The sequence below is a fragment of the Tyto alba genome, unplaced genomic scaffold, assembly GCF_018691265.1.
Source record: "Tyto alba isolate M040663 unplaced genomic scaffold, T.alba_DEE_v4.0 Super-Scaffold_21, whole genome shotgun sequence".
Taxonomy (NCBI): Eukaryota; Metazoa; Chordata; class Aves; order Strigiformes; family Tytonidae; genus Tyto; species Tyto alba.
The window spans coordinates 1591119-1604452 of NW_024881295.1; the positions used below are offsets into that span (position 1 = coordinate 1591119).

The following is a 13334-nucleotide window of genomic DNA, read 5'->3' on the forward strand; positions in this document are numbered from 1 at the left end:
TTCCAAACAGTTAACTGCTAAATATCCCTGTCAAATGGGACACCTTTTATTTCAAACTTTAAAAAGTTTAAGTCTTCTAATTGGTGAAGACTAGGATGTCACAGAATACCTGTGAAACTGTAAATACTCCTTGGTAAGAAATAAAACAGAAGAAGATTACATTCCTTATGCTCAGTCACAACAAAGTTTTCATCTTCAACTAACAAGATAAATTTTATTATATGGAGGATTGTCTAGATGCTGCAGCAAAAACAAATGATGTTGTGAGAGGTGACGGGTCATGAGGTTTAAGAACTAGTACCTGAGTTAGCCACAGTTGTCTGCTTTCACCCATTCTTACAAAACTTACTAATGCTCTGGTGCTCAGAACAATGTTCTGAAGTATCATTAGCAATATGGTCTAGAACTTACCACCAGAGATGCTGACTTGCTTCTGGCCACTGAGAATAATCTTTCCTTTTGCCATCACCTGGTCATAGAAAAAACTCATGAGACAAGATCAAAAGCACCTCCTCCCTTCTCCAATAAAATAGATGATTCTGAGTAGTGTTCTGAGAGGCTTCAAAGGCCATCAAGTTGACCTGTGATCTGTAACAACTGTCTGGTCTGTAGAATTCTGCCTTATATGCTGTTCAAGAATAGGTGAAAGAAAATACATGTTTTGGTGTTCAAGGCAGCACTTACCAGAAAGTAGAATTTTGCATGCCTGGCATTCCCGTAGCCCTCACTGTTCAGGACATAGTGAACGTTGATCATTTTCTGTTGGCCACAGCTGAGCTCCTCCTTCACTGGCTCTATTCTCACAAAACTGTTGGTCCGTGAGTAGAAACGCCGGACAACAAATGATGCTTGGGGCTCATTATCATTTCTCCAGATGAAGAAGTCTGCACAGTCTTCTGGTGCCTGCCTGACCTATGATGCAGAAGAGTCATACATGAAGAATCAAAAAATTGGAAAATAAGAAAAAGGGCAGGCAGAAGAAGGGCAAAGGCATCTTCTCTCTAAAATATTCTGTTGGGAAGCTGATTTTGTGGGGCTGTTTAAGGCAAGAGCAAGAGCTGGTGTGAAGAATTTGTGCTTCACCAGTCCAGACCAGGGAGCCTTCTGGACACCTTAATGCATCTAGACACCTATGGCACATTGCAGTAGGGAGGTTATTTCAGATTATTGCAGGCTTGGGACAGGCTGTATAAATTGCTAGGACTTCTTATGAGTTAGAATGGCATTGTTCTCAACCAGTCTTCTTTTTCTCAGCTCTTCCTATCACACCAGAGAAAAAGCATGACAACACAAGACCATGTGATGGGAACAGGCATGAGTGTCTGCCGGCAGACATGAAGGGAAGCAGGCAGCAGCATAGAAAGATGCTGGTGTGCATCCAGGCTAGGTGGGCAAGGCAGGGCAGTCTGTGAGGAAGGTCATCTAGCACACAGAATAAACAGAAAGAAGATGGCTGCAGAAGGGGCTTCTTAGTGGAGGGGAAAACGGGGAGATGCTGAAGATCCCTGCAGCCTAAACACTCCTGGGGTGCCGTTAGCCACTTCTCAGGCACTGGTGTTCTCTCATTTTAGTATCACACGTGTTGCAGGTGTTGGTGGACTGACTGCCTACTTTCCTCATCTGAAACAATCCTGCCAGCTCCCACCAATTGCTTCTAATTCCTCTCTCCAATGAAGTATTTTTTTCAGGAATTAGGCTGAAGACATTTTTACTCACTGTCAGCTTAAAACTGGGATCAAAGAAGTTGGATGTGTCAATGGAAAATGCAGCAGTGCCGCTCTTGTCAGTGGTATAGTTGGCCAGATATTTTTCATTGAGCTCCAGCAGGACAGTCTTATCAGCAATGGGCTCGCCATCCACATTTGTCACAGTGATCTGAACACAAAGAATACACAAAGAAGGGATTCAGAAGAAAAAACAAAACAAAACAAAACAAAACAAAACAAAACAAAACAAAACAAAACATAGGAAATGCTCTGCTCACTAGAGGACAGTCACTTAAGCACTGAGGACAATTGCAAGCAGTAGAAATCAAGAGTGAAATGTATTTGAGGCAAATGCTCCTCAACATTTTGAAGAAGCAGGAGTTCTGTGACGGGCAAAGTCAGGCAACTCCCATCAAATTCCCACCAGTGCAAGGACAAGCTATATGTCACAAAGGGAGAAGGAATTCTTCATATATATGATCTCATAAAAGTTTCTTTTAATGGTAAGTCCTGTATTTGTCTTTAGTGACCATTAGTTTAGTGGGCTATCACATAAGTTAAAGACTACTGAGTGAGAGATGATGGTTTAAATTCTTATCTCACGCTCTCCCTTCCTCAGCAAATAGAAACAGAGGGACTCCAGAGCATCTTCTCTTTGGAGAGCGCTAGTTAACAAACATAAAGCAATCAGATATCTTCATGGCCACACACAGCCCGTGGAGCTCAGCAGCATCTCCCAGCTCCTAGGCATCTGTGCATACCTTCTGTCCCCAGTGTGTATCAGGATGATGACGTAGAGCTCATCCTGCTTTCTCTGCCTGGGTTTATCCTGCATGTACAGGTTGCTAAGAAGTCAGAATGTGTTCCAATATGTACACTGCTTTAAGTAAACATCCCTGGGACTGTGTGATGCAACACAGGGTAAATTCTACCTTCAGTTTAGGCACAAATGTTGCTGAAGTAGTTTTTTGCAGACTCTTCTTCCCCATTCATATGATCTTTCACTTACCCAACTATGGCAGAAGAGAGACCCTAACACTCCAGGTATGATATAATTTTCTTATTTTCTCTAGGGGCATTGAAAGTAACAACACAGCTATGCAGCAGTCACTGTTAGGCAACATTATCATGGGAAGTTGGCAGCACAGAGTTAGGAGACAGCCATAAATGGGGCAAAACAGCGATCATCACGCTGGTCCTCAGGGTGCTTTGATCTAAATGTTTCCTCTCAGGTACTCACCTCACCATAGTAAGAAATTCCCCTCTTGTAATAGAGATCCATATTCTTGAACATCACTCTGTCATTTTCTTGGTCGACTGCAACATAGTCATAGCCTTTCATGTGGATACCTGTATAAAGGGGAGGAAGCAGAAATCACACATAGGCAGAAAACTGTTTCTTTTGAAAAGCTATGTGGAGTGGTGATGCTCTGCAGGGAGAGCTACAGGAAGAACACGGTGATAGTTGTTTTTTTGCCTCACAGATCAGGAGCCAGGATACTCCTCTCAGAAAGCACCACCTACTAGCTTTACTCAGCTACTCGCAGTCTCCACTTGGTGTTACCTGTCCCATTTTCAGTGACGATGCTTTCTACATTGAGGCTGGTATACATCCTGGCATAACTGCGGAAGAGCTGGAATGTTTTGATGGAGATGACAGTGTTGAGGCAGCCATCCTTTCCCAGCTGAAAAAGGAGAACAAAGGGGAAAGCCAATTTTTCTCAAGGTTTTGGAAATTGCTACTGAATCTGTATTAGTGGGTCTCTGAAGAGCTTCATTGCCCTGTTCACATCTTCTTCAGCCCTTCCTTTCTACTTGCTCCCCTCCTACCTTACACTTCTCATTCCCTGGCTCCTTCCCAGCTCACTGTTTCAATAACATTTACCCTTGCACCTGGAAACCTCTCTCCTCATTCCTCCTAGTCCTCTCTGTGCTTATACTCCTTCTTAAACCCATCTTGTATGATGCCTGAGCTCTATGACCAGAGCATTTTGAGTCTGATCTAGTGGAGAAATTAATCATCAGTTTAACATTAAGTGTCTTCAAAGACTCTCAGTAGATGTCTGCTGATGAGATTTGGTAGGATCACAGCCCCAAAGTTTTAGGAATGATCATGAATTTATAGTTTCATAAGCTTTCCTCCCTCCTACTCTTTCTGAGGGAGAAATCAAAGTCTCCTAATGAGGTCACTTGTAAAAACTACCTTTATGGTCTTTCAGCATGACCTGTGAGACAGTGAGAAAAAGCATGTCTCTGGGATTGCCTCTCTGGTGTTCCCCAGGAAATGAATGAGGCCACCAAACACTGTGTTACATGTTGGGAAGCCAATTGGGAAGAAGGACCTTGACCTGTATCATACCAGTCCAGTGACAGCCTCACAGGTTTCTTTCTGGTGTTGCTCACATCGTGGACTAAAAAAGCGCTGCTGACACACATTGATTTGGGCATTCCCTTGCACTGGTTGTCCATAAGTGTACCTAGGAGAGGAAGAGAGACAAGAATCCAATCACGTGGACTCAGTATAAAACCAGCAAAGACTTCAGAGCAATGCAGACTCTAAACCCCTCAGGAGTGCCCAGAGCACAAAGAGAAGAGCAGATGGGATTTAGGATCAGTTAGCCCTAGCAGAATTCCCTTCAACCATTTCTAAGCTGTTTCTGGCACCTTGTTAAAAAAGCCCGCTTTACCATTTTCTTGGTGTAGTCATTCTTCAAGGTCTGAAGCTGGAAAGTGGTGCCGGACTCAGGGTTGGGATATCATTCCCCGCTGCTTGATTTTTCTCATTAGTGCCTTAGGCAAAGCAGGACATATTGCAGAAAGATCCCTATTCACCCCTTTAGCTCATGCCACCCTGTCCTTTGGCACTGTCAGGGTGAGCAATCTTAGTGATAGACTGTCCTTCTGCACTATTTACCTCCTTTTCTGTAATAACAAAAAATAACAGCTAGAGAGTATGTACTGCTTGATATCTTCAAACTGTTGGACAGACACAAACTTTCTTAGTTCTAATTCTGCTATGTAGCAGGAGGAGAATTATCATATTTCATGTTACAGAAATCATAGCTAAATGAATTGCTCTAACCCATACTCTGAATCAGCAGCAGGGTTCCTGCTTCCCAGCATGGCACACTATCCTCTATCCTGTGTTTCTTGTGCATAAATGTGTTGTTCTTAGCTCTGATACTTACGAAGCACAAACATTCACCCTGACTTCTTCATCAAAGAAAGAAATCCTCTTTGGCACACTGGTTGTCACTTCAAATTTTGGCAGCACTGGGAATGCAATGTGAATACGAGTGATCAGCAGTTGCATGCCATAGGCAGGTATGTGTATGTAAGACAGTAAAAAAACAGTTGGCAAAGGAATTTGCACCAACAGGAAGTGGTTCAGGGAAAAGTCTAACTAAGAGCTGGCTGTAGGATATTATCAGAGAAAAAATAACCTTTAGTAGTAAGATCAGTAGCTTCTTTAAAATGCAATAATAATTATACTAATAATGATAACAGCCACAGTAAGAACTGTGATAAATCACTTTAACTGGCTGTACGTTTTCTTCAAGAGAAAGGTGGGAGTAATGCTGACATTTCAAACTAGTTAAGACCTGAAGAACAGAAGTTATTATGCAATCCAGCCTTATTGATGGAGAAAGACAACAGATGAAGTGATATAGTAAAATCAAACAGGTCACCGTCACTCTCTCTTTTCAGCTTATCTTTTGACCCAAGTCATCAGCAATAATGGCAACATATCTGGAAAAGGCCTTTTTCTTACACACTTGTACACAGGAGACTGGGAGGTATGAAAGAGTTCTGGAGAGTAAGCGAAGAAGGTGCTTTACTGCCCTTACAAAAAACCCAAACAACTGGGCATTGGCAAGCCTCCTCTGGGGACTGCTAAGGAAAAACTGCCACTATAAGAAGATAAAATTTGCAAAATCAAAATGAAATTAGGTATTCCCTTGATATGGTCTGTTCCAGAGAGTAAGCAGATCACTGAGGGCTTTGGCATCTTCCCTACCCACTGTTTTTCACCTTGTACTTCCACCGGCTATTCAGCCTCCCTCAGTAACCGTCTAGTACCTTTCATTTAATGTTTGATAGATATCTTCAGATTTCTACTGCATATTTTAGCCTTCTGCTCTTTATACAGTGATGACCTCCACAAAACAGGACAAGCCTGACTCATTCATTTTTCCTCTGAACAGATGATGAACGTAAGGCCTCAATGACAGGATGTGGATCCCAAAGTCACACAATGACATTGTGCCAAGCCCAGAAAAGGATTAGACTACTACTTGAATTCCTGAAAAGTGCTGCTTTTCTCAGCATTTCATCTCCTCTTCTTGCCTTCACTTTCTCCACCCAGCTCTCTCCATGTCTTTCTTTCTCAGGCATGAAGTGAAGAATTCAAGGCACTTAAACACTGCACTGGCATCTCCTATCTGACGGAGGCAGATCCAGCATCACTGCTGTTGCAGGGCAGTTCATAGCCTTTGCTTACCGTATTCCTCCACTGTGAAAAAATGGTACTCTTTTTCACCTGACTTCTTCTCCACAGTGATGTGGTAGGACCCCAGAATAGGCTCTGAGATTAGTGGAAAGGACAGCTGGACAATTCCATGCTTAGATGCTACCTCCAACCACTGGAAGATCTTGTTTTGCTCTGGATCCTGGAGAGTGAGAGAAATAGATTTTCCAAAACCTTTATCACACTGTTTCTTGTATTTTTGCCTTCTTTCAGGTTTTGTATCCTGACCTCTTGGCTAAGTGCATCACAAGGTGAATGTGAGTTTGGGATGATGACATGGGATCTGACTTCCTACTGTAGATTAAACAATCCTAAATTTATGTTTAACCAGAAATGAGCTATACTGCCAAATAATCTCAGATCATCCAGGAATAGTACCTGACTGGAACTCAGATTGCTTATCTGTACTTCTTCTAGCATAAGTCTTTCTGACTCAACTCCTTCTGTGAAACAGGAATATTATGCTGTTCTTCTTTAGAAAGCGTTTTGAGACCTAGAGCTGTGAAATGTGGTAGAAGGCTGATTCAATGTTAGCCTGTCCCCCAGCAGAAAATGGCATTTCAGAAAGTTACTATTCTTGTCTATATGACAATGAGGCTATTTCACCAGCTGATTTACTGTCATTTTAGCAAAATAAGACTACACTGAACACTTGAATCCTAACGAAAGACACAGCAACAACCCCATGCCATCTCTGACTAACATCTCCAGTTCTGCTGATTTCTTCTCCTCTAATGTTCAATAATGGGTACTACCACTGTTCAACCTCGAGTCTCTTGACTTTAGACACTGTGCTCTGGATGACTCTCCCTTGGGTATTGACGCTATGTGGAATGATGGAACACAGTCTTTCCAAAGCAACTTGTGCTTTAATGACATCTTGCATCTCTTACCTCAATGATGATTCGGGGATACTGGAGGAGGTAAAAAAGAAAAGGAAAAAAAATAGTGATCAATACATCAAGAAATTAACTGTAGAGCTTGAGAAATACTAGAACATAAAGAAGGCTGTGAACAGCTTTCTCTGGATACAGAAGACTGGGCCAATGAAACAATTTGAAACTCATATCTGTAATTTAAGAGATAATTTAAAAATTATAACCTTTTTGTGAATATATATTTTCTGCAAAAATATCCATTCTCTTTCTACATATCTGGGGCAAATGAAGTGACTACAAAATCTGAGTTGCTGTGAGAGATCTCCAGGAGTGCTTTCAGACCCTTTGCCCTCTATAAAGTCAGCGAAAGGGTGGAGTGTGAAGCTAAGGAGTTACAGCAGTTCTCCAAAAACACCATAAGGTTTATCCCAGGCCCTTTTTATTGAATTTCTAAGTGAGAGAGCCTCAGTGAACAGGTACCTCAAGAGGGTGCTTGAAAAACCTTGACTATCACTTATACTTACTGTCTCCTGAACAGGTCTGAACTGGGTGTCTAAAGAGATCACACGAAACATCACTGAAAAAGATGGAGGACAAAAATAGATCATTTACCTTAGCAGTGGTAAGTCACTTTCAACATACAACTGAAACAAAGTTTGCCCAGGATTTTAGAGAGAACTAAAGAGTCCCCAGAGAACTAGAAATGATTTTATTATCTTAACCAGTGAAAAAGAAAACCAAAATAATCTTTTCAGCTGAAATATTTTCAGTTCTGACTCACTGGGACTAAAGTAATATCTATAGTAAATACAAATACTCTGTACTGCCTTCAATTCTTCTCGAAGGACTCAGTTCTTTGAAACATTTCCTAAAAACCTGTTTATACAAACCAAATCAATGAAAAAATCAAACAGAATGAACAATTTGTCCTTATTATAAATCATGTGCAGTACTGAAGTATAATTATAATAAAGAGATAGCTAACTATACCACAGATAGTACTGTTATTTAAATACCATGATGACATTAGTGCTGTGAATCAGATTAGAAGTTAAGTAGAAAGACCTGTTGATAGTAAATTACATGCTTACTTTATTTTTATATGAATTTTATTAATTCCAAGATTAACCTATTATTTTCTGTATTTTTAAGGACATTTTTATGTGACTGACATTAGTAAACCTGGCAGAACTCAAGATCCTGTAAATGCAATTAACTCAGTAAAAACACGTGAAAAACTTTTGTTGCAATTTTGTGAATCGGTTCTATTTTTCACTGACTTTTGATGAGCCCAACCTCAGATGACAATTATACACTATCTGAAGGATTGTGGCCATCACAATCCATGGTCTTTTATTCCACAAGAGGAAGTCCTTGTCATTCTAGACCCACCCTTGAACTCAGTTTCCCAGTTCACTAGCTGACTCAAACTCCTCAGCCACCTTTTTGCCCTGGTTTGTAGATGGGTTTGTCCATTTGGATGAAGACAGTATTATCCACATTCTGAATCGCCACTGATCTTCTCTCAGCTAAGTTGACTGTGGTGCCGTTGGCCGAGAAGGAAATTAATGCCAGGGGGTCAGAAGTAGCAGGAGGAACCTGAAGAGAAACCAAACCCCGGAGGAGAAGTGGTAAACAAGATATGTTGAGGTCCTCTGATGCCCAGGGTTCTTGAGTAAGAGACTGACTGTCAGGTGAGTCATAAATAGCTTGTGCAAAGTCATGAGAAGCCCCATCTTTGCCAGTGAGATAGTCTCTGGGAATTTCTGCTGTGGAAGTCCCATAATCTGTCATCATATACTAAGGTTTTAAAGTATGCCCTGTACTAAGTATTTCCTCATTTCGTGTAGATACCTGACTATATGCAGGTTGCCCAAGCCATATAGCTTAATTATGAAGTGTTTTCTCCTGCTGCATTCTGGAAGACCTAACCTTGGGACTCCTTTGTCATATCTGTCCAGAACTTGCAGAGTCACAAGAAAGGGAATGAGCATGTCCCAGCTGGGTTCTCCAGTGATGACAGTCCCACAGGGCACGTGCACTTGTGACAGCAATCAAAAGCTTTTTTCTACTCACTCTGTGAACAGAGATGGAAAATCTTCCTCCAGCTTTGCCCTACCATCCATGGTTTTCTTTTTCCTGGCTATAGCCTTTTATTTCAGCCTTTCCAACCATTTATCTTTCTTCATCCTATTCCCTGCCTGCACTCTTTATCTTTTTGCCCTCACTGACAAGGATAGTTGCACTCATAAGTATTTCCAGCTTCTACAGTAGCCCCTCCTCAGTAGTCTCAAAAGAGAAAATACCTTGAACTCGCAGCACTTGAAGAAATCATTCTCTGTCACGGATTCCTCAAAGAGAGTCGTCTGGATACTGCCATATTCCAGGATGATGCTGAGGGACAGAGGCTCACTGAGGCTGTGGAACTGCACACAAGCTGTCTGTGGGGAGTCGCTCCGCACTACTGTTGGGACCAGCAGCACATACTGACTGCAAGAAGGCAAGAACAGAACAGCGAGTTCAGTCATGGAGGACAGTCATAGCAAACTGGAGAGGAAAATACCACAGAAATGCCATATGTGTGAAAGAAGTCATGGTCCAAAGCTTTCTCAAACCAGTGGAAGGATTTCCATTTCTTTCAATGAATTTTTAATAATATGCTGAGAAAGTACAGATGGCATTTTTTTTTTTTTGCCCCTCACAGTTCTTTCTGAGCTGAAAGACTGGCATCATTCTGTGCAGTCTCCTACCCAGCATGATATTGCATATTTCCATTCCAGGTATTTACACAGCTCCAATTACTAAAGTGTCTAAATACCTGAACAAGCATAGCTGAATGTATCCTCCCATGATCTACATGTATACTTAAACCTCTGGAACCTCCCATAAGGAGGAGTGATACTTAGTTACTTTTTGAGATCAATGACAAAAATACTAGTTAATGGTGGTAACAAGTTTTTAATTTCTTTTTCTCTGCATATCTCACCTTCTAGACAATACTGGCATAAATCAATCAGCATAATGCATAAGAAATTATCCTGCTTTTCCATTTTACAGAATATTCCAGGGAACACTCAATCTAACCTGCATGCTCTATTGTTTCCATGCCTCTCCCTGTGTTGATTTCTTTGCTTCTTCCACTGGGGTTTTTTAGTTATACTGCTCTCTATAATTAGGGTAGCCTTCCTTCCTGAAATTCTTCCTCTGAAAAAAACATTCCTTCAGATTTGCTATATTTGGTTACAGTTCTGTTGATGGCCACAGCTTCTCTGCTGCCCAAAATAGTCTTCCAAATAATGTATGACAGAATTGATGAGTTGGTTCTTCAGCACAACATGAATCACACAATTTTTTGTGGTAATCTGATCCTTTCCCTTTTTTTCTCCCTCAGCTTTGCTTGTTATACTGCCTTTATTGTAATTTTCACTTACCCACTCCAGACTGCATGATATTCAGAGACCAAAAGTGAAATTATGAAAACAACAGTATATCTGAGAAAGCTAAACCCTCTGACTTTCACAGTGTTTTTCTTTAGAACTTTTGAGAAGGGTATTTAAGCTCTATTGTTGGTGTATTTTTGAAAATTGTGGCTGAAATTTTCTGTCACTATAAAGCCATGGACATCGACAGTGCTGTAACAGCTGTGACAGCACAGCAGGTCTAATTCTAATTCTAATTCTAATTCTAATTCTAATTCTAATTCTAATTCTAATTCTAATTCTAATTCTAATTCTAATTCTAATTCTAATTCTAATTCTAATTTTAATACTAGGATTGCCATTCATCTTAGTCCCTAGTACTAGCCATTATCGGGCCTGTAGCACCTCCTCATACACCATACTCTCTCCATACTGCTGATGCATATCAATCCAGACCATTGCTATTACTTACTAGTCCAGTCTTGAACCTCCTCCCCACTTTACCAATTCACTTCAGACTTCATCTACTCCAGTTCTAGTTTTCTGTCATTCAACTCAGATTTCATAGCAGTTTTATGATGGAGAGTATAATTCCAAATCATCCTTCAATGTTTTCTACTTTCATTTCAGACACATTTCAGAACCCAGGCCTCAAACATTCAGTTTATTATATAGCAGTGTCCCAGAAGAAATAAACTGATGGGAAATATAATAAAATATGTTATCATAAAAACATAGAATGTACGATCTCTTACGGTTCAGAAGACACTGTGACAATCCAGTTCAAGGACAGAACACTCAGAAGAATCCTTGGCCACATCTCTGTCTGTGAAGAAAAGAGAGAGCGATCTCAAGTGGACAGACTGTCTTCTGGCTTTTAAACTGTCCTGAGATGGTGCTCCTCCTCCATGGCTTCAATCATATTCTACCAAAAGATATCTACATAAAATTTGCATAGGTTCATCTTCCTCTCTGTTGTCTGTTCTCACACTCCTTGAACTCTCAAACAATAGCTTAGGAAAGCTCTCATATTTCACATAGCTTTGTGAGGTATTGCAAGCCAAACCGGTTCCTGCCCATCTGAATGTTTTATTGAAGCCTACCTCCCTGATTATCGTGTCATTGGCGGTAAGTTCCTTAATAGTTCAACCTGTTAGTATTTGCCACTGCTTAAGTATTTCCTTGTTCTGTGAAAACCTCCTGTAGATACATTTCACAAAACACAGCTCTATTATGTGCCTGCATAGGGACCTGGGAAGTAATAACACAGCATCAGATTATAAACTACATTCAGTATGGCACAGAAGGAAACACCCAATTGTAATCTGGATTTCTTACTGCACGCAGTAACATTCAGCAAGGAATGGTGTTGGCTAATTATCTACCATTTTTGCCAGTGGTCAGGACAAGAATATCTCTAGGGAAAGGAATCTGATAACATTACTTCATTTGTTCACCCCTATGTCTGTCAGTTCACATTTTTCCCTCCATCCCTGCTCACCCCATCAAACACCTTGTAAGCTTGCTGGTGAATTTTTAGTAAAACTGACTGAGAAGAAGTTTCAGAATAATCAAGAGATAGAATCATAAAATAATTTAGATAGAAAAGGGCCTCCTAACATTATGTGGTCCAATCTTTCCTTTTAAGCATGGCTAACTTCAAAGCTTGTCCAGTCATGTTTTGACTATCTCCAAGGATGGAGAGTCCACATAATCTCTGGACATCTGCTCCTATGCTTAACTATCCATGTTATGAAGATTTTTTTCCTGAATTTTCCTGAATTTTCCGAATTTGCTGTACTCTGTGTCCATTGTTTCTTGCCCTTTCACCGTGCACCCCTGAGAAGAATCTGCTTCTGCCTTCTTTATAATCCCACTTTATGTAGTGGAAGACTGCAATTTTGTCCCCTCTTAGCCTTTGTTTCTCCAGACTAAATAAAGGACACGGTCTCAGTTTCTTTCTGTAGGTTTGTTTCAGCCACTGACCATCCCAGAGACCTTCTGCTGGAGTCCCTCCAGTCTGCCAAAGCCTTTCTTATACTGGGGGGCCAAATCTGGACACAGAACTTCATCTCTGGTCTCACACCTACTGAATAGAGGGGAAGAATCAATTTCCTTCATGTTTTGGCAACACTCTTGGTAATACAGACTGAACACAGGAAACTAAATAATCTATAGTAGTGGGGGACTGCCTTCACAGCCTTACATAGAAAAACAAACAAACGAACAAGCAACAACAACAACAACAAAGCACAAAAAAAAACCCAAAAGCCTAAAACAAAGGTAGCCAATCAGCATGTCTGTAACTGCAACCTAGGGGAAGTAACAGGCAATTTCCCTTTCTCTTCATCTTCCTCAGCCAGACAAGTGGTGAATGGAAAGAGGAAGCAGAATGTACTGTAGGAGTAATTAGGCACATGAAAGAGAAGCAGGGACACTGAAGAAGGTGTTAAGCAATGCCGAGTGGGCCTGAAGTTATTTCAGTGGTAAGGGGTATGAGTAGGAAATGAGGACTGTTATAGTGACGCAGTACAAATGGGTGTTGAACCGTTGAAAGCCAGATTCTATCAATTTAATTTCTCATGATATAATACATTTTTGCTACTTTTTTGTTGTACAGGGATTATACTTTCCATAAGCACAGGTGATACCCTAAACCACCCATGGCTAACCATCTTACTTACCCTTCTTTCCCAGAAGCCTTCTGATGACCAATTTAGGACACAGAGAAAAATGTCCTGGGTGCTGCTGGAGCTATTGTGTATTCCCACTGAGTTACTAATGAGAAATACTGCACACAGCT

The 13334-nt window shown here is 40.9% G+C and overlaps 1 protein-coding gene across 2 annotated transcripts in view; it reads right to left on the reverse strand.

Annotated features, from left to right (window-relative positions):
• The window catches only part of LOC104368391 (ovostatin), a 32521-nt gene extending 21129 nt beyond the window's left edge, over window positions 1-11392 (reverse strand). The window contains exons 1-13 of one of the 2 annotated variants that reach the window (XM_032992426.2): window positions 11287-11392; window positions 9419-9602; window positions 8555-8711; window positions 7637-7689; window positions 7128-7148; window positions 6208-6376; window positions 4895-4979; window positions 4066-4183; window positions 3271-3391; window positions 2947-3056; window positions 1717-1875; window positions 685-912; window positions 412-469 (exon numbers count right to left, since the gene is read on the reverse strand). In XM_032992426.2, coding sequence (XP_032848317.2) covers window positions 412-469; window positions 685-912; window positions 1717-1875; window positions 2947-3056; window positions 3271-3391; window positions 4066-4183; window positions 4895-4979; window positions 6208-6376; window positions 7128-7148; window positions 7637-7689; window positions 8555-8711; window positions 9419-9602; window positions 11287-11351 — 1528 coding nt within the window. In that variant the 5' untranslated portion in view covers window positions 11352-11392. Of the gene's footprint in view, window positions 1-411; window positions 470-684; window positions 913-1716; window positions 1876-2946; window positions 3057-3270; window positions 3392-4065; window positions 4184-4894; window positions 4980-6207; window positions 6377-7127; window positions 7149-7636; window positions 7690-8554; window positions 8712-9418; window positions 9603-11286 lie in introns of those variants that run through there. The other variant, XM_032992427.2, reaches the window with a different exon arrangement.
• Between the last annotated feature and the right edge of the window lie 1942 nt (window positions 11393-13334).